Below are 22,121 nucleotides of genomic sequence, written 5' to 3'. Positions count from 1 at the left end.
ATGAATTCTTACTTTAGTAAATGAGTTGTAATCTATTACTATCATTGTTTATTTTGATGCTCAAATTCTCCCATATTTATCCAGTGGGAACCCATTTCAATTGGCTGCTTAGTGCTTTGGTAGTTTCTGAAAGCTTACTTGCTTTTGGTATGGACTGATGTTTCAGGCTTATCTTGTATATTTTCTGCCCCAGACCTGGTATGTTTTCTTCCCAAAGATGCCGGTTTCTTGTAATAGGAAACGGAATTTAGGGACCACAGTCTATGCTAGCATGCCCATTGCTAATGGGTTGGTCATTGTTTATAGGCTTTTGTAATGGACAGAGCTAGGAAATCCTTTTTTTTTTTTTTTGGAGATAATGTATCATGAGTTCATACTGATATTGCTAATTCAAATTTATGAGTATACTGCTTTTGTGCCTTTTTAAAAAAATTTAAGTATCACTGATACACAATCTTTCAAACGTACAACACAGTGGTTCAAGTCACCCGTATTATTAAATCCTCACCTCCTCTAGTGTGGTTACTATCAACATAGAAAGATTTTACAGAATCATTGACTATATTCTCCATGCTGTACTACAGTCCTGTGACCAACTTATATTGTGATTGGGAATTATTGTGCCCATTTATCCCCCTCAACTTTCTTACCCCCCACCCCAACCCCTCCCCCTTGGTCACCACTAGTCACTTCTCAGTGTCTGTGAGTCCACTGCTGCTTTGTTCATTTTATATTGCTTTGTTTTTATATTCCAGAAATAAGTGAAATCACATGGTATTTGTCTTTCTCTGCTTGGCTTATTTTACTGAGTGTAATACCCTCTAGATCCATCCATGTTGTTGCAAATGGCAGGATTTCTTTTCTTTTTATGGCTGAGTAATGTTCCATTGTGTATATGGAACCTCTTCTTTATCCATTCATCTATTAATGGGCATTTAGGTTGCTTCCATATCTTGGCTATTTAAGATAGTGGTGATAAACATAGGGGTGCATATATCTTTTTGGATCGGGGATTTTGTTTTCTCTGGGTAAATTTCTAGAAGTGGAATTACTGGGTCAAATGTTATTTCTATTTTTAGTTTTTTGAGGAACCTCCATCATGCTTCCCACAGTGGTTGCACGAATTTAAATTCTTACCAACAGTGTAGGAAGGTTTCCATTTCTCTACATCCTCACCAACATTTGCTATTTTTTGTCTTTTGGATAGTGGCCCTTCTAACTGGTGTGAGGTGATATCTCATTGTGGTCTTGATTTGCATTTCCTGATAATTAATAATGTGGAGCATCTTTTCACATGCCTATTGTCCATTTGTGTTTCTTCTTTGGAGAAATGTCTGTTCAGGTCCTCTGTCCATTTTTAATAGGGTTATTTGTTTTTTGTGTGTTAGGTATATGGGTTCTTTATATATTTTCAACGTTAACCTCTTATCAGATGAGTCATTTACAAATATATTCTCCCATACTGTAGGATGCCTTGTTGTTCTGCTGATGGTGTCCTCTGCTGTACAAAAGTTTTTTAGTTTGATGTTCATTTTTGAAGGAGCATACTTAAAAAAAAAAATTTCTTTGATATTCTATTTTGATCTCTTTTCTCTCACACTGAAAATCTTAGTTCTTAAACAACATTAACTATATACCATTTTATTACTAACAATATGATTACAGAATTAGTTTATTTTTTGCAGATCTTTTTGCCTTATTATATATTCCAGTAGGGACATATGGTTAAATTACTGTATTTTAAATCACTTGAAATGACTCTTCTCTTTTGTGGTTAAGCCACTAACTGAATACATATTTATTTATGTGTATTTGTTTCCTTTTGCTTTACATTTTCAGATTGTTTTCTAAATTTTGATTTAATTTTGTTTTATAATTTTGCATAAGTCACATGGCTTCACACTCAAGTACATTCACTCAGAGAAGTCTAACATACATTCTTATTCTTTTCAGCCTCTTCCCTCTTTTCTTTCTCATAGGTAGTCATTTTATAAATTTTTGGTTTATCTTTCCATTAAAAAAATATGAGCAAATGTATCTCTTTTAGACATAGAGCACTGGACATATTACTCTGCAAGAGGCATTTTTCCAGTAACATATCCTTATGGTCACTTCATAGCAGTACATGGAGATAATCATCTTTCCTTTTTACAGCTGTGCAGAGTATTCTGAAGGGGAGCAGAATATGCCCTTCCAAAATATGCCACTTTGGCATATTGATTATTTTGAATTAAAGGTACTTGAAAAACAGTCAGTGCAAGAAGGACACTCAGCCTCCTGGCAGCCTCTCTAACAGAGTGCATTATCAAACATTTGCCATTTTAATAAGCAAAAAATTGTGCTTTAGCACAGTTGTAATTTGCATTGCTCTTGAATGAAATTGAGCATCTCTTCATGTATTTAAAGGCTGTTTGCTTTTCTTTTTCTGTGAACTCTTTGTTCATATCTCTTGTTATGTTTTAGATTTGCTGACCTTTTCCTTTTTCACTTTTAGATGCCCTCTTTGTATTACAGACATTACCACATTTTCTGGATTATGTTGAGAATAATTTTTCCCAGTTTGTCATTTGTCTTTGGCTTTATTATTTTTTTGTTTGTCTTGAAAAGTTTTCATTTTTAACCTTTATGTAATTACACTATATAAAATTATTGCTTCTGGATTTTAAATCATAGGTAGAATGTTTTTCCAAGTAAAGGAGAGTTCTTTCTTCTTCCAGTGTTTTTTTTCTAGTACTTCTACTAATTCTAGTGTGGTTTTGTTGTTTCCACATTTGAACTTATCCTGTTATATGATGTGAAGAACAGATCCAATTTTATCTTTTTCCATATGGCTATTCAGTTACTTATAGAGTATTTTTGTAAAGAATAAATCAACAGTATCAAGGGCTGCTAAGAGATCTTTTAGATTAAGAATTGAAAACTGCCAATTCTGTTTAGAAACAAGGAAGTCAGTGTTATTGAGCTTGCCAATAGCAATTTCAGTGAAGCAATGAGGCAGAAGTCAGATTTCAATGGGTTCAGGAATGAAAGAAGGTGGGGAAGTGGAAAGAGCAAGTGTTGGTGACACCTTGTGAGGTCCTAAATTAATAAAGTCTTTTTATTAGGCATCATATAAAAGAATCAGAGTTCTAAAAGACAGATTGCAGGCAAATTTTTTTTCAGTAAAATCCCTGTATCAGTCAGGAAACAACCAGGACAATAGAAATCATTATAAATACTTTAAATAGAGGGAATTTAACCTTTGTGAGAATTAGAAAATTGAACCTCTTGTAGGTGCATGTGACTTTGCAGGAGCACCATTTGGTAAGTGGAGTGCAGGCTGAGTTTAGCTCCTTCTTGCTTTTTGGCTTTGTGCCTTTGGGTAGGACCCAATCTTCAGCACTCTACCTGGTGGCCCTGTTTATTCCCATTTTACACAGAGAGAGATTAAAGAACTTGCTCAAGGTCACATGATTAATAAATGGACAATCAGAAATTACAAATGCTGACTTGTCAGCCAATTGCTAACTATTTGAAAGCTTCCTCTCTAACTGTTTGAAAGCTCTTATTCTTCAGTCTTAGGAGGGGTAGACAAAATAAAATTCATCCCTGGTCAAGGTGCATTGACAGGACCTGCTTATTACTTCTCCTCTTGAGGTGAAATGCTTCCCTCTTTTATAACCAGGATGACTGACAGTGATGACAGTCACAAAATCAGTTTTCCTTTGCCATTTGGGACAGAGAAAAGTCAGTTTTCTTTGTTAGGTATAGCTAGAATTATACTATGCTTTCCTAGTGATTATTTACTAAATTCCATAATTCACTGGTAAAATATTCTTTTGCAACAAAGCTCCAAGAAGACCCCTTAATTTTAGGAAGAATTGTCCGAAATACCCTGGCATGGTATCTGACTTTTCCTCCTTCACCCACTTTAAGTTGACATTAAAGGTACTTGTTAGAGTGCTCAGGGGCTGCTGGATGTATTACATCATCTAAGAGTTCTAGTTGATTATAAGAAGGATCTCTCAGGAACACTACTTAAACTCAAACAAGGCTGATTTCTAAACCAGAATCTCAATGTATTAATTCATAATGGGGAGCAAGTAAGGCTTGTATGTTATATCCATTGCACCTCCTTTCTTAGTATCAAAATACTTGGGGGAGTTGAATTATTGATTAGAAAGTTGCTAAGTGAGCATGGAATCCGAACAAGTGCTAAAGAAATGTCTTTATCTTACAATTAAGAAAACCTTTCTAGTGATCAGTCTCCATATCCAGTCTTTTCCATTTGCACCAATGTTTCCCACACTTTAGCCATTTGAATACTACCTTCATGATTTTTGTCATTCTTGCATACCATTAATACTTAATTTTTCTTTGATGACACTTTTTAAAAACTTATTTACTTTAGCCTCATTTTAAACAACTATATTTCTGAAATCATACATTTGATGTGCCATAGTTTTCTAATATACATTAAAATCAATATAGAATATAAACACTAAAATAACTATCAGAATGAAAAATGGCCACAAGTTGCCTAAATTCAGTGGTAAGGGTACCACACTTTGGTGTATATAGCCTTAGCCATTACTGAAAAAATACAGATTTTCCTCCCTGAACCCTGCTTGTGCTGAAAACCCTTTCTAGTCACTTGCTTCCTTAGGTATGTTACTAGCACTGTGGTATCTTGGAGACATTATAACCACCCCTCCATTTTGTGTTGATTTATAGGGCTCCAACTTGCAATATTTAATTTTTAAAAATTACTTGTCTGGTTATGTGTACAGTAGGAGCTTGTCAAATATTTATAGTACCTAAGAATGAATATCTACTCTTCCCCTTTGAAGTGATACATTTTTTACCTACTGGTAGACTAAAAGAAATTTTTAACAGCTTTGACATGGTACTAGGCAGAGTCTACATCAATAAACAAGTTATTATTTGAATAATGTGGAAATACTGCTAGAAATATAAAGTCTAAAATATTACTTCTGTTTACCTGCATTACCTTGGAGAATTTAGTGCCTCTTTCTAAGTATGAAGGGTCTTAGCTGCAAACTTTGATTCCAAACTGTGAGATATCTTTGAGGAAACTCTTGTTCTACATTATAATATAGGACTTAGAGAATTTGGAGAAATTTTATAAGCTTTCCAATGAATCTTTTGAGACAGGAATCTTAAGGTTTTATATTCCATTAGCCACTGCCATTGTTCCCACTAGACTTTTCCTTGAGAGATTGGCTAACTCTACCTGCAGCACTGAGCATAGTATCTAGCATACAGTATATGCTCATTTAAAGCCCATTTAAAAACTTGAATGAGTTCTTGCCTTTTCCCTAAGTTGCAATTTATTACCACCACTAATTTAAGACCTGTCTGAGGGAACCAGAAAACAAAATATACAGGTTTTCCCCCATCAAAACTGGTGTTCCTATGAAATCTTCATAAGTCAAAATGGTGTAAAGAAGCAACTGCCATTAATTTACATGGAAAACTTATCATTCCCAGACCCCAAAAATAATCTTTCTTAGGCTTTTCCAATGCCTTCAGATACATCTTGGTAATGGATGCATAAAGTAAAGCTGGCTAAAGCACAGATGATCAGGGACACAGTTCAAAACTATGGAGGCTTGATGCTGAGATACTGAGTGTAGTTCCTAGGGAATGGGCTTGGGGTGCTGTTCTTGCTACTCAGCATATGCAGTGTCCTTACAGTAGCCCCATGGCCAAAAAAATGCTGAATGCTACTTTTGCTTTCTACCTTTGTTTAAAAAAGCAAAATTTCTCTTTGGATTTCTTCCAGTTGGTGAAAACAGGTACTAATGTAGCTCTTTAGTAAAAATGAAGTAGTGTGATGTGAGCTTTTGAAAGCAGGTGATACCTGAATGAGCTTCACTTTCTTGAAACACACATCAAGGAGCAAGTGTTCACTGATTTGTCAAGGAACAAGAAACTGTCTTTTTACACCATTTGTGTTCAATTTTTCAATTACATTACTATCACCCATTGCTTATTTATCCTTATCCTTGATATTGAAATTCAGTTCTCATCAGAATTCACTTTTTCTTAACCAGGGCTAGCTCTCAAAAATCACATAAATTGTTTCATAAAAAATCATTTAATTGCAATACCTAAAAGCAACAGAAATCTGTTCTAAGAGTGAATAGCAAAAGAATGTTTGCCAAGTGTTTAAAAAATATTCATTTTAGAAAATAACTGTTTTCCATACCTAAAAAAATCTAGTTATTATTCTAGCTACACAATTTCATTTTGCCCTTTTCACTTAATATTTTCCCATGACATAAAAATTTTTGAAAGAACATTCAATTCAAAGTGAGTTAAAATGCCTTAGAGGACCCTGTATACAAATTCAGACTACCAGAAAGAGTATTGGTGGCTCTCTCCCACACATATACAGTGATTTAAGATACTGGCTGCTTCAGAAGCATGATGTGAAAATTTGGTTTAAAAATAGAGATTATTAAAAATGACAGTTATGTTCATCCAAAATATATAAAGAACTCAAATGCCTCAACATCCAAAAAGCAAACAATTCAATTAAAAAATCAGCACAGGATATGAACTTACAATTCTCCAAAGAAGAAATTCAAACGGCCAAAAGGCACATGAAAAGATGCTCCACATTGCTAATTATCAGGGAAATGCAAATTAAAACCACAGTGAGGTATCATCTCACACCAGTCAGGGTAGCCAACATAAAAAAGAATAGGAACAACAAATGCTTGAGAGGATGCAGAGAAAGGGAAACCCTCCTACACTGTTGGTGGGAATGTAAATTAGTTCAACCATTGTGGAAAGCAATATAGAGGTTCCTCAAAAAACTAAAAATAGAATACCATTTGACCTAAGAATTCCACTCCTAGGAATTTACCTAAAGAAAGAAAGATCTAAGATTCAAAAAGACATATGCACCCCTATGTTTACTGCAGCACTATTTACAATAGCCAAGATATGGAAGCAACCTAATTGTCCATCAGTAGATGAATGGATAAAGAAGATGTGGTACATATACACAATGGAATATTATTCAGCCATAAGAAGAAAACAAATCTTACCATTTGCAACAACATGGATGGAGCTAGAGGGTATTATGCTCAGTGAAATAAGCCAGGCGGAGAAAGATAAGTACCAAATGATTTCACTCATAGGTGGAGTATAAGAACAAAGAAATACTGAAGGAACAAAACAGCAGCAGAATCACAGAACCCACCAATGGACTAACAGTTACCAAAGGGAAAGGGACTGGGGAAGATGGGTGGGAAGGGAGGGATAAGGGTGGGGGGGAAAAGAAAGGGGGCATTACAATTAGCATGTATAATGGGGGGGCAAGGGACGGGCTGTACAACACAGATAAGACAAGTAGTGATTTTACAGCATCTTACTACGCTGATGGACAGTGACTGTGAAGGGGTATGTGGTGGGGACTTGGCAAAGGGGGGAGCCTAGTAAACATAATGTTCTTCATGTAACTGTAGATTAAGGATACCAAAATAAAAAATAAATAAATAAAATAATAGGAACAACAAATGCTGGTGAGGATGCAGAGAAAGGGGAACCCTCCTACACTGCTTGTGGGAATGTAAATTAGTTCAACCATTGTTGAAAGCAATATGGAGGTTCCTCAAAAAACTAAAAATAGAAATACCATTTGACCTGGGAATTCCACTCCTAGGAATTTACCCAAAGAAAGCAAGATCTGAGATTCAAAAAGACATGTGCACCCCTTTGTTTACTGCAGCACTGTTTACAATAGCCAAGATATGGAAGCAACCTAATTGTCCATCAATAGATGAATGGATAAAAGAGAGGTGGTACATATACCCAGTGGAATACTATTCAACCATAAGAAACAAATCTTACCATTTGCAACAACCTGGATGGAGCTAAAAGATTATGCTCAGTGATAGAAGTAAGGCAGAGAAAGACAATACCAAATGATTTCCCTCATTTGTGGAATATAACGATGAAGCAAAACTGAAGGAACAAAATAGCAGCTGACTCAGACTCCAAGAAGGGACTAGCCTACCAAAGGGGAATGGTGAGGAGGGAGGGAGAAGGGGATTGAGGGGTATTATGATTAGTTCACATGGTGTGGGAGGGGGTCATGGGGATGACAGTGTAGCACAGAGAAGACAGGTAGTGACTGTGGCATCTTACTGAGACAGGGACCATGGGCTTAGACAGACTAGGTTGAGGGCCTCTAGAAAAAACAAAGCAAGAGAATTCATTGTGGGATTTGGTGTAGCCTCCTGGGGGCCTGAGTTTTTCTGACTTTACCCAGGTGCTGCTTTTCTTCCTCCAGCCCTAAACAAATGATTTGCAACCTGGGCAATGTAACAAGCAAGCCCAAAACAATGTGGTAAAAACAGGAAGGATTCCATCTTGAAAATAAGATTGTATCTTAAAACCCAATTAGTTAAAAAGTAAGTTTTCAACAAACAGGCAATAACTCAGCCCACCTTGGGAGCAAAGCAGGCAGTCTTGAGTGATATGCTCCTAGACTAGGAAGCTACTATCCTGGAATCAGAGCGGTAAAATTCTTGTAGATAACCAGGAAGACGAATTAGAAACTTAATGTCTGTTCAAAGATAAACATTTTGGGATCACTTAGCTGGTGTATATTCCTAGCCCTTTGTCTCTCAACTGCCTATAAAAACCCTAGACAAGGCACCACCGGGGGACTCTCCTGTCCCCCTCCTGGCCTGAGCCAGGAGCTCTGTCCTCTCGCTTTCTCTCTAAATAAAAGTCTCTGCCTTGCTTTCCTATCTTGAGTGTTTGAAAAGTGAAGGGCCCCCACCAGTAAGATGGCGAACTTCCGGCTTCTCTTCCGGGTTCTCGGTTCCCAACGGCGCCACCTAAAGACCAATCACTTCTCTCCCCCCTCCCACTCCCAGCACCTAGCCAATAGCCACCCGTAGACACCTCAATCAGCTCATGCCCCTTCCTATATAACCCAGCACCTTTCCCTAATAAAGCGGAATTCTCTGGTGAATTGCTGCTGTGTGTCGCTCCTTTCCTTTTAAAAAGTTCATTTTTCGACTTTGTGCACAAGAACCCTGGCAGCATTACTACACTGATGGACAGTGACTGCAATGGGGTATGGGGGGAACTCGATAATGTGGGTGAATAGTAACCACACTGCTTTTCTTGTGAAACCTTTATAAAAATGTGTATCAATGATACTTTAATAAAAAATGAGTTATATTAAAATATGTTCTGGTTTGATCTTTGTTACATATGAGCTTTAAAAAACAATTCACCTTGAAAATAGTCTGACAAGATTTAGTGCTAGGTAGATAAATCCTGGCATATTCTTGGTGGAAGAGACAGAACCAAATAAAAAGTATGAAGTAAGCTGAACCCATAAAGTGCCTCATCCTTTATGCCTGAGTGTCAGACTATATTGGAATTTATATTCCTCAACAAAATTTCTTCAAGGACTCAGAGAATGGCAATGATGGAAATAAAATCAAAAATTAAATCTACATTTTTAAAGCTGTTTGTTGTTATGCTTTTTGGAGGGATGGTAAAATTCTGAGAGGCATTTCCTCTACTTCTTTGAGGGGCAGAAAAAGAGTATCTGGTTAATGAGTATTAAGTACAGAAATGACCCTTGGTCACTCAGGTTGAATTGTACTCCAAGGGATACAAAGCACACGGACCACACAAAGTCAAGCTCTGATAAATGACCTACCCAGCACAATTTTTCTTCCTTCGAGATCAGAGGGCTTCTCCTTCCCCAAAAAGTTGGACCCCCTACTCTGTAAGACAGGCTAATTTTCTTTACAACTTCCTGGGTACAAGCGGGAGAGTCTCATTCCTGCCCTCATCGGGAGAAGGAAATGCACCATCTCCATGGGCGTCAGGGCCGCATCGAGACACCAGGGAAATCCCTAAAGTGAAGCAAGCGCTCAGAAACAAAGAACCAGAGGGGCCCACTTGAAGGGATTGTTGTATGGCAGAGAGGAGAGAACTCTAAAGGGGTAGGAAGGAGGACAGTACTCCATTTCTGTTTTATTTTTATTAGGAAAAGGGGGTGGATATTGTTGCAGTGCATGCACAGGGAAAATCTAGAGCCTCTCTAGATTGAGAACGCCATACAAGAATGGAGAGACAAGAAGCCCACGGCCAGGCTTGTACCCACAGGCCCATCGCGCCACTTTGAAAACAGGCAAGGGGGTCTGGCCACTGCGGCAATGATTGCTTGTAGGGAATGAGCGCTGGAGATAGGGGCGGGATGATGCTGGTTTTCTGAGCGCTGATTGGCTGATGGCGCTCATCGCCCATGCCATTTGTTGCCGGAGCTGAGCACCTGACGCAGTCTGCGTCTCCCTGCACGTGCAGCCGTTTAAGCGGCGTTGGCGCCAGCGAGGACCGCCGGAGAATAAGCCGTGGAGAGGTAAGGCGTCTTCTTTGTTTGGGACACGGGCCTCAACCCAACTTTGTGGGCTTCCTAGAAGCTGGACTCTTGGGTCAGTGAAGAGCGCGAGGAGCCGCCTGGGTTTTGAAGTTGTTCTTTGGGGCCTTTCCGCCTCCCAGCCGGAGGTCCTAAAGCCCGCTGGGCGACCCAAGTCTGGGCTCAAGGCCTGTAGAGGAGGTGAAGGCGCCTTTTTGCCCGGCCCCTGCGCGGCCTTTTCTCTGGACAGGGAAGGCTGTAGTACCATTTGTGTAAACGCGCCTTGGTGAGACTGTCCTTTATTGGAAGGATTTGGGCCACCTAACCTGTCGCCCTTTACTCGCCAGACTTAAAGGCCGCAGCCCCCAGCTTCTTGTGCTCCCAAGAAACAAAAAACTTCAAACCAGACATTTTTACCTTTGAAGGAGGGGTGCGAAAGGAGAAACCTCAAACAGTCCCTGAAAAACTTCTCCCCTTACTATCCAATAAGCAGTTTGGGAACGTTTGGATGGGGCATATGAATTATATGAACAGATTTTGGGGAAAAGCCTCAGCATTAGTGCGAACAAAGTGATTGCTAGAGTGATTAGCTAAGTGGTTCAACTAATTTTTAAAGATTAAAAAGGATGGATATAAACGCTGCCGCTAGGTAAGAAACCAAACTTGCCTCTTTTTACAAAAACTTTTGGGGAAGATCAGCACCTAACTGAGTAATTTCAAGAGGTGTATGTGAAATGATGATAGTTTATGTTTTTAAAAGTATGAGTCTGATCTAATTGATTTGTGTGTCTATTTTTTTTTTAATAAAAATAGAACTGGAAGCCGCAATGGGAGATGAAGACTGGGAAGAAGAAATTGCCAGATCTTCTATGTCTTCTTATGTTCCTGTATTTAAGAAGGTAGTAAATTTAAAGTTTGCAAATCTAAAATTTAAATGTTACAGATTTTATCGAAGTTGAAAATCACTGTGGTGGCCAAGTTTTTAATTACAGTTTGTTTCAGTGTGCCATGCTTATCTCCATCTGATTTTTACTATTTTATGGGGAATGAAAAGAAGGCACTCTAAGCCTCAAATAGAATAAAATAGTCTGAGATAATTTGATAATTAAAAACTAACATATATGTAATAATTAACTTCATTTAAAAATAAATGGTTTAGAACTTATTGTGGTTGAAGGCAAGCTTGTACAAATATAGTCGAATGTCTCTGTGAAACATACTGTAAATTGAAAAATATAATTTGGTTCTGGGTGAGATTTTGAAGTCTGAAAACTGGTTTCATATAAGGGGGCTTTCAAGATAAATATGTCAGGTTGATTCAGATGGTATTATCAGTTGGTGTTCATATGTACAAATCATCAGACCTTTTTCCTTAATGTCATTTAGAGAGTTACATTATACTTCAGAAGGGGCCCTGGAGCAGGTTTCTGGGTTTCTGACTTGAAAATTGATCTAACAAAACAGTGAGGATTCTACTTTAGAAAATAATATATTTAAGGGATTGCTTTTGCATGTTGTCTCCCAAAACATTTATTTTTCCTTTAGACTTTACAGTTTGCGTTGTTAGTCAATTCTAGCACTTTTTGATTTCAAGTGATGTCTTAGTGGAAGTTCTTATTTACACACAAATATAAAATATGCAGTCCTTTGTCTTACTTGGATTTCATCTGTATGTAAAGTTTACATTAAATTACCTAAGATGTTAATCTGAATTTATTGTGTTTCTTGTTTTGGAACTTATTTCAGGAATAACACCTTTTGTATGGATTTTTTAAATAGTTGCCTTCCCATCATAAAAATATTATAACAGTATTGGGAAAAGAGGAGAAAAAAAGCACCTGAGAATCTTGCTCACTATGAAAAACACTCCTGTTAAATTCTTATTAAATTTTCTTCTGTTTCTGCCAAAGATAATAAACAGTAGTTTTTAATTCTGGCCTTTTCACCCTTCAGCACTATTCCATATTCCCACTGACTACCTAAAAATAATTTCATACAGTTACATAATATTTCTTGGACTGGGTCTACCATAATACTGATTTTCTGTTGGTGGGGATTTAAGATGTTAGCTTTTCACTGTAATATTGTCATACATATCTATAGCTTATTTGTTTTAATTTGGGAGTATTTTTTCAAAAATGGAATTACTTGGTCAAAGGATAGTATATGGTGTTACACCCCCATCTAGTTCTCAATAGATTCGTTATAATACAAAGTTTATCACAGATACAGACTTTCTTCCACTTGGCCTTTAATAATCACCTGTCTTAATGTTTATTTTTTCTTAGTCTAAGATTCTTGACTTATTATTCTTCAAGTAGTACACTGCACTGTTTCATATTGTACATATTTGTTGTCTAAGGTATTTGAAATTGAGGGTGAGCAATTATAAAATCTTTAAAATTAACTTTTTTGGAATCTTTGTGCTAGTCAGTAATATACCTTGTTTCGTGATATTGGGAATATGAGTATTAATTTATGTTAACAGTTTTACATTATGACTCTTAATACATGTTTGTGTGGGGCCAATTTGTACATTTTTTGCATTTGTCTCCAAACTTAACACTTGGCTCTCATTGTCCAATTAGTTATTTGGCTTATTTGACTTGAAGGAACAGGGTGCAATCAATAGCTTTGTTTGTCTGCTGTGGTTGAATAAAAAGGACAGAAACTAAGGAAGAATATGTGACATTTTTATGTAGGAGAAATTTGGGGTCTTTTATTCATCCTAGTTTATTTTAAAGCACCCATTTTGGTTGGTTGATCTAATTGAATTTCCACATCAGGGGACTGCTGGGCTTCTCCATTTGTGTGACTCTGAGACTGTCTTTGATTGGTATAGCTTAAACAATTACCTGTCACAAGCCGTTTCTGAATACTTTTCAGGATCTTTATTTAGAGATTTAATATTTTTGACATATGTGTACATAATTTTGAACTAATAAGCATTGTTCTGGTAGCTGTTGGAACCTCCAAGTTCTACATTTTGAAGTAAGTTCAAAATCTACCTGGGGATAGAGCAATGAAAGATGTGTGGTTAAGAAAAATTTGATGATCAACAATTATGTAGTCCAGACATTGCAGTGTTCAGGCATTTGTCCACTGACCAAACTTGTTGGAATGGGTATTGGAACAGGTGAGTATGGTGAGTATATTGGGTTTGCTTACTAACTGTAATGTGTCTTGTTAGATGACCATGAGAGTAAGTCTACTCAGTGATCACTTCTGATCTGACCTCTTTGCCTTTTTCTTTTTGGTGGCACATTTCAGAGGGTAAATACTCTTCTGATGAAAGTGGCAACAGCTTGCTAATTAGTCCATCCAGAACTGTAATTATTTTAAGCAGTAGTAGCAAAGTTTGTAATAATTGTTTGGGTAAGAAAATAAAGTTCACTGTTTCTCTGTTCACTGCATATTGTGATTCTAAAGTAGCAGGAAAAAAATGTGACCATTGGATATTGCTGAATTGGCAGACCTAAGGAAGTCGAAGTGCTGGAGCCTGAGAAAGATGTTGAGCAACATCTGTTCATAGTTATCAGTGAGGTGCAGGAGGATATTGTGTCTTCTGCTAGAGAGCATGGAAGAACATTTTATGCTGAATAGGGGCAAGTTGTGGGAGATGGACAATATGTTCATCCAAATAAGACTCATCTTCAAAATCTAAGTAATGGAGTCAAGGACAGAGTGACAAAAAGATGTGAGAAGGCTGAGGAGAATGCTGAAGAGACTGCAAAGATGGCAGAGCTGTTGGTTGAGCCAGTCTGGAGGATAGAGAAGTGAATCCTTTTGAAGGAGGATGGGAGGTTTATAGCCACTGAATTCTAGTCAACTGATGGAGATGGGCTGACACCGGGAAACTGAAACCAGAGTCTTCTATTGTCTCTCTTTTTTTCCCTTTTAACTATATTCAATCCTCACTGATATTATGTTTCTGCTATAATCTGTGGTCGATAACTTCAGTATGAGGTTGTTTTTTTTTGGTGTCATTACTCTACAATTACATGAGGGATATTATGTTTACTAGACTCCCCCCATCACCAAGTTCCCCCCACATTCCCCATTGCAGTAATTGTCCATCAGCGTAGTAAGATGTTGTAGAATCACTACTTGTCTTCTCTGTGTTGTACAGCCCTCCCTGTGCACCCCCCACCACATTATACATGCTAATCATAATGCCCCCTTTCTCCCCACCCCCTCCCCATCCCTCCTTTCCCTCCTGTCCTCCCCAGTCCTTTTCCCTTTGGTAACTGTTAGTCCATTCTTGGGTTCTGTGTCTTAAGGTGTTATGCTCCTTCAGTTTTTCCTTTATTTTATAGTCCACAGATGAGTGAAATCATTTGGTACTTTCTCTGCCTGGCTTTTTTCACTGAGCATTATACCCTCTAGCTCCATCCATTTTGTTGCAAATGGTAGGATTTGTTTTCTTCTTATGGCTGAATAATATTCCTTTGTGTAATGTACCTCATCTTCTTTATCCATTCATCTACTGATGGACACTTCAGTTGCTTCCCTACCTTAGCTATTGTAAATAGTGCTGCAATAAACATAGTGGTGCATTTGTCTTTTTCAAACTGGGCTGCTGCATTCTTAGGGTAAATTCCTAGAAGTGGAATTCCTGGGTCAAATGGTATTTCTATTTTAAGCATTTTGAGGAACCTCCATACTGCTTTCCACAATGGTTGAACCAATTTACATTCCCACCAGCAGTGTAGGAGGGTTCCCCTTTCTCCACATCCTTGCCAACATTTGTTGTTGTCTGTCTTTTGGATGGTGGTGATCCTTACTGGTGTGAGGTGATATCTCATTGTGGTTTTAATTTGCATTTCTCTGATGACTAGTGATGTGGAGCATCTTTTCATGTACCTTTTGGCCATCTGAATTTCTTCTTTGGAGAACTGTCTATTCAGCTCCTTTGCCCATTTTTTAATTGGATTATTTGCTTTTTGTTGGTTGAGGTGTGTGAGCTCTTATATATTTTGGATGTCAAGCCTTTATCGGATCTGTCATTTATGAATATATTCTCCCATACTGTAGGAGGCCTTTTTGTTCTATTGGTGGTGTGCTTTGCTGTACAGAAGCTTTTCAGTTTGATGTAGTCCCACTTGTTCATTTTTGCTTTTGTTTCCCTTTCCCTGGGGAGATATGTTCATGAAGAAGTCGCTCATGCTTATGTCCAAGAGATTTTTGCCTATGTTTTTTCTAAGAGTTTTATGGTTTCATGACTTACATTCAGGTCTTTGATTCATTTCGAATTTACTTTTGTGTATGGGGTTAGACAATGAACCAGTTTCATTCTCTTACATGTAGCTGTCCAGTTTTGCCAACACCAGCTGTTGAAGAAGCTGTCATTTCCCCATTGTTTGTCCATGGCTCCTTTATCATATATTAATTGACCATATATGTTTGGGTTAATATCTAGACTCTTGTTCTGTTCCACTGGTCTGTGACTGTTCTTGTGCCAGTACCAAATTGTCTTGATTACTGTGGCTTTGTAGTAGAGCTTAAAGTTTGGAACTGAGGTCCCCCCTGCTTTTTTCTTCCTTCTCAGGATTGCTTTGGTTATTCACGGTCTTTTATGGTTCCATATGAGTTTTAAAACTATTTGTTCCAGTTTGTTGAAGAATGCTGTAGGTATTTTGATAGGGATTGCATTGAATCTGTAGATTGCTTTGGGCAGGATGGCCATTTTGACAATATTAATTCTTCCTAGCTAAGAGCATGGAAAGAGTTTCCATTTGTTAGTGTCCTCTTTAATTTCTCTTAAGAGTGTCTTGTAGTTTTCAGGGTATAGGTCTTTCACTTCCTTTTAGGTTTATTCCTAGGTATTTTATTCTTTTTGATGCAATTGTGAATGGAATTGTTTTCCTGAGTTCTCTTTCTGCTAGTTCATCGTTAGTGTATAGGAAAGCAACAGATTTTTGTGTATTAATTTTGTATCCTGCAACTCTGCTGAATTTAGATATTAGTTTTAGTAGTTTTGGAGTGGAGTCTTTAGGGTGTTTTATGTACAATATCATGTCATCTGCAAATAGTGACAGTTTGATTTCTTCTTTACCAATGTGGATGTCTTGTATTACTTTGTTTTGTCTGATTACCGTGGCTGAGACCTCCGGTACTATGTTGAATAACAGTGGGGAAAGTGGGCATCCCTGTCTTGTTCCTGATCTTAGAGGAAACACTTTCAGCTTCTTGCTGTTAAGTCTGATGTTGGCTGTTTGTCATATAAGGCCTTTATTATGTTGAGATACTTGCCTTGTATACCCATTTTGTTGAGAGTTTTTATCATGAATGGATGTTGAATTTTGTCAAATGCCTTTTCAGCATCTATGGAGATGATCCTTTGGTTGTACCATCCTTGCTTCCCTGAGATGAATCACACTTGATCATTGTGTATGGTCCTGTTGATGTATTTTTGAATTTGGTTTGCTGATAGTTTGTTGAGTATTTTTGCATCTATGTTCATCAGGGATATTGATCTGTAATTTTCTTTTTTGGTGGTGTCTTTGCTGGTTTTGGTATTAGAGTGATGCTGGCTTCATAGAATGAGTTTGGAAGTATTTCCTCCTCTTCTGTTTTTTGGAAAACTTTAAGGAGAATGGATATTATGTCTTCTCTATATGTCTGGTAAAATTCAGCAGTAAATCCATCTGGACCAAGAGTTTTGTTCTTGGGTTGTTTTTTGATTACCAATTCAATTTCTTTGCTGGTAATTGGTTTGTTTAGATTTTCTGTTTCTTCTTTGGTCAGTCTTGGAAGGTTATATTTTTCTAGGAAGTTGTCCATTTCTTCTAGGTTTTCCAGCTTATTATCATATAGATTTTCATAGTATTCTCTAATAATTTTTTTTGTATTTCTGTGGGGTCTGTCGTGATTTTTCCTTTCCCATTTCTGATTCTGTTGATGTGTGTAGTTTCTCTTTTTCTCTTAAAAAGTCTGGCTAGGGGCCTATCTATTTTGTTTATTTTCTCAAAGAACTAGCTCTTGGTTTCATTGATTTTTTTCTATTGTTTTATTCTTCTCAATTTTATTTATTTCTTCTCTGATCTTTATTATGTCCCTCATTCTGCTGACTTTGGGCCTCCTTTGTTCTTCTTTTTCCAGCTTCAGTAAGTGTGACTTGAGACTATTCATTTGGGATTGTTCTTCCTTCTTTAAATATGCCTGGATTGCTATATACTTTCCTCTTAGAATGGCCTTCGCTGCATCCTACAGAAATTGGGGCTTTGTGCTGTTGTTGTCACTTGTCTCCATATATTGCTTGATCTCTGTTTTAATTTGGTCATTGATCCACTGATTATTTAGGAGCATGTTGTTAAGCCTCCATGTGTTTGTGATCCTTTTGTTTTCTTTGTACAATTTATTTCTAGTTTTATACTTTTGTGGTCTGAGAAGTTGGTGGGTAGAGTTTCAGTCTTTTTGAATTTACTGAGGCTCTTTTTGTGGCCTAGTAAGTGGTCTATTCTGGAAAATGTTGTTTATACCCTTGAGAAGAATGTGTACCCTGCTGCCTTTGGGTATGGAGTTCTGTAGATGTCTGTTAAGTCCATCTGTTCTAGTGTGTTGTTCAGTGCCTCTGTATCCTTACTTATTTTCTGTCTGGTGTATCTGTCCTTTGGAGTGTGTGGTATCTTGAAGTCTCCTAGAACGAATGCATTGCATTCTATTTCCTCCTTTAATTCTGTTAGTATTTGTTTCACATATGTTGGTGCTCCTGTAGTAGGTGCATATATATTTATATTGGTAATATTCTCTTGTTGGACTGACCCCTTTATCATTATGTAGTCCTTCTTTATCTCATTACTTTCTTTGTTTTGAAGTTTATTTTGTCTGATACTAGTACTGCAACACCTGCTTTTTTGTCCCTATTGTTTGCATGAAATATTGTTTTCCATCCCTTGACTTTTAGTCTGTGCATGTCTTAGGGTTTGAGGTGAGTCTCTTGTAAGCAGCATATGGATGGGTCTTGCTTTTTTATCCATTCTATTACTCTGTGTCTTTTTTTTTTTTTAGATTATTTTGGCTTTTTATTTTGAAAGAACAGAATGACAATGATAGTAAGAAAACTCCCTGTTTCCTTTACTTGGTTAACCTCAAGTTAACATTGTATATAAACATGGTAAAGTTAAAAAAAACTAAGGAGTTAACAATGATACAACATTATCAAGTAAACTATAAACATTATTCACATATCACCAGGTTTTGGACGAATGTCCATTGTTTGTTCTGGATACAAACCAGGATTTCACCTTGCATTTCGATGTCCTGTCTCCATCATCTCCAATCTGTCACCGTTCCTCTGTTGTTTGTTGTCTTCTCTGACCAGGAGATTTTTGAAGAGTACTCATCAGACATTCCATAGAATGTCCCCAGTTTGGCTTTTGTCTGATGTTTTTTAATAATTAGGTGTATTACTCTGTGTCTTTTGATTGGTGCATTCAGTCCATGTACATTTAGGGTGATTATTGAAAGATATGTATTTATTGCCACTGCAGGCTTTAGATTCATGGTTACCAGAGGTTCAAGGGTAGATTCTTTACTATCTAACCATCTAACTTAATTCTCTTATTAAGCTATTATAAACACAGTCTGCTGACTCTTTATTTCCCTCCCTTCTCATTCCTCCTCCTCCATTCTTTATATGTTAGGTGTTTTATTCTGTACTCTTTTGTGTTTCCTTTGAGTGCTTTTTTGAGTAGTTGATTTTATTTTTTGCCTTTAGTTAGTATTTGGTTGGTCTGCTTTCTTTGGTGTGATTTTATTTTCTCTATTGACATCTATTTAGCCTTAGGAGTGCTTCCATCTAGAGAAGACCCTTTAAAATATCCTGTAGAGGTGGTTTATGGGAGGTGAAGTCCCTCAACTTTTTCTTTTTTGGGAATTGTTTTATCCCTCCTTCATATTTAAATGATAATCATGCTCGATACAGTATTCTTGGTTCAAGGCCCTTCTGTTTCATTGCATTAAATATATAATGCCATTTTCTTCTGGCTTGTAAGGTTTCTGTTGAAAGGTCTGATGATAGCCTGATGGGTTTTTCTTTGTAGGTGACCTTTTTTCTCTCTTTGGCTGCCTTTAATACTCTGTCCTTTGTCTTTGATCTTTGCCATTTTGATTATTATATGTCTTAGTGTTGTCCTCCTTGGTTCCCTTGTGTTGGGAGTTCTGTGGGCTTCCATGGTCTGAGAGACTATTTCCTCCCCCAGTTTGGGTAAGTTTTCAGCAATTATTTCTTTAAAGACAGTTTCTATCCCTTTTTCTCTCTCTACTTCTTTGGGTACTCCTATAATGTGAATATTGTTCCATTTGGTTTAGTCACACAGTTCTCTTAATATTCTTTCATTCTGGAGATCCTTTTATCTCTCTCTGCCTCAGTTTCTCTGTGTTCCTTTTCTCTTATTTCTATTCCATTAATGGCCTCTTGCACCTCATCCAGTCTGCTCTTAAGTCCTTCCAGAGATTGTTTTATTTCTGTATTCTGCCTCCCAACTTGAACCTTTTGCTCTTGCGTATTTCTCTGCAGGTCCATCAGCATGGTTATGACCTTTATTTTGAATTCTTTTTCAGGAAGATTGCTTAAATCTATTTCCCCTGGCCCTCTCTCGGGGATTGCGTAATTGTGGACTGGACCAAATTCTTCTGCCTTTTCATGACGATAGAGGTAGTTGTAGGCAGGTAGTGCATGTGTCAGCTGGGAGAACAAAGTCCTTTCCTGCTTGTTGGTCACCTTGCCCTTCTCTGTTGCCTGTGTCGGTTACCTGCACCTGGTGCAGCCTCCGGGTTAATCCCCTAAGCTGCCGTGGGCAGGGTTGCCGTCAGGGTAGCCCAGAGCCCAGCAGGGAGTGGCAGGTACACTGGGTGTGCTTTCCTGTGAGAATGGCGCCCCTTTGCGCCTTGCCCTGGTTTCCTCTGCCTGTGCTGAGCAGCTGCATGTTGGCGGCGCCCTCTGGGTCTGGCTGGGGTGGCTGTGTGCGGGAGGAGATTCTGGGTGATTGCTGTGGGTGGGGCCACTCTCTGGCTGCTCTGCTGCTGCAAGTGGGTGCGTGCAGCTGCTCCCTGGCTGTTCCACTGCTGTGTGCATGCGTGCGGCCGCTTCCTGGATGCTCAGCTACTGCGTGTGCATGCAGGGCCACCCTTCGGCTCTTCAGCCACTGCGATGGGGCCATGCTGGAGGGTGAACAACTGGCAGGCTGTTTATCACCATGAGGGACTTCAGAGCTGCGCTGCCTCCCAGGGATCTGGGGCGCCTGAAGTTCCCCGGGATTCCCAGCTGCTGGGCTCAGTGTGCCGGGACGCTTCCATCCAGCTGTGAGGCCCTGTCCCTTTAAGACTTTCAAAAAGCACTTGCTTTTCTTTTGTCCCAGGGGAGCCAGCTGTGGGGACCCACTCCAGATTTTACTTTTCTGTTTCTCTAATACCAAGCACACCGTGCAATGTGTGTCTGCGCTCCCGGTGTGGATTACTAGAACTGGTTATTCAGCAGTACTGCACTTCCACTCCCTACCGGCTCTTACTCCTTTCTTCCCGCCGGGGAGCTGGGGTGGGAGGGAGTGCTCGGGTCCCACCAGGATGCAGCTTGTATCTTACTTCCTTCGTGAGATGCTGAGTTCTCGCAGATGTAGATGTAGCCTGGCTGTTTTTAGGTATAGTCCTATGGTCTCTTTTTAGGTATAGTTGTGTTTGTTGTATTTTCAAAAATATATATGGTTTTGGGAGGAGATTTCTGCTGCCCTACTCACGTCGCCATCTTGGCTCCTCCTCTCAGTATGAGTTTTGATTGTAAAATGTTTTTGCTTGGGGAAAAAATGTAAAACTTTTATTTCAACAATGCTCTCATACAGAAATTCAGGCCTAGCATGTAAACTCTTGGAGCAGTCACATTTGTTCCTGACTTTAGTTATTTCTGAATTTTGAAGTGCCTTTCTCTTTTTTGTGTGACCTGATAGCTCCCAGGGTCTGTGTGTGACACATGTGAATCAGAGTAGAGTTCTGCAGCTCTGGATATGCTGAAGGGGTTGCATTAATTTCAGAAGAGGACTCCATGCAACAATGCTGGAGAAACTGAAGAAGGGACCAGACTTCAGTTGGTGATGTGAATGGGGCTGATTTCTGGCTAGGACTGACTACTCAAATGAAGGGATAAAGGAAGATACTGTTTGCATTTTAGGACTTAAATTTCTATATGGGAATAAAGGAGGAGAGAGAGATTTTGCTCCTAATTCAAATTTTATATGACACACTGTCTCATGTAAGCTGTCTGATCAGTTTATTTGGACAACCTAACTCAGTTGTATTTGACATGGAGCCTAGAATAGAGACAAAATCTTGGTATTCTGTAAAAGTTGATGAAATACTCTGATACATTTCAGAGGATTCTGAGCATAAAATGAAAGAGATATTAGTAAAAGCTTTTAAGGGCTAGGGAAGGAAAACATGGAAGTGTCTGCATGGTACCCTAAACTGGACAGTGAAGAGGCATTTTCAAGTTTCATAAATTGTCCAGTAAGTTCATTTGAATAGCAGACCTGACAGATAAAAATCCCTACCATGTTAAAACAAAAAACCCTACAAGTATTCATTTCCTTGAGGAGATAAAAGACCAAAAGAAGTGTATTCTAGTATACCCTAACCCTAACCCTAAACCTAACACCTTCCTTTTGTCCCAGAGCAGCTGAATGTGGATCTGGATCCATGTTTTCCACAAGTGACTGTAATCTCAGTCTCT

The 22,121-nt window shown here is 38.3% G+C and overlaps 1 protein-coding gene and 1 pseudogene across 1 annotated transcript in view; both read left to right on the top strand.

Annotated features, from left to right (window-relative positions):
- The first annotated feature begins 10,341 nt into the window (after nucleotides 1-10,341).
- Nucleotides 10,342-22,121, top strand: part of DDX4 (DEAD-box helicase 4) — a 111,856-nt gene continuing 100,076 nt past the window's right edge. Inside the window, exons 1-2 of the mRNA XM_073233459.1 lie at nucleotides 10,342-10,402; nucleotides 11,213-11,298. Of these exons, the coding sequence (XP_073089560.1) occupies nucleotides 11,227-11,298 (72 nt within the window). The 5' untranslated portion in view covers nucleotides 10,342-10,402; nucleotides 11,213-11,226. The remainder of the gene's footprint in view (nucleotides 10,403-11,212; nucleotides 11,299-22,121) is intronic.
- LOC108403774 (MORF4 family-associated protein 1-like) lies at nucleotides 13,842-14,179 on the top strand (annotated as a pseudogene).

Source organism: Manis javanica, chromosome 1 (genome assembly GCF_040802235.1).
Source record: "Manis javanica isolate MJ-LG chromosome 1, MJ_LKY, whole genome shotgun sequence".
Classification (NCBI taxonomy): Eukaryota; Metazoa; Chordata; class Mammalia; order Pholidota; family Manidae; genus Manis; species Manis javanica.
Note: the sequence above shows the minus strand (reverse complement) of the source record. Positions and strands in the feature narration are given on the sequence as shown.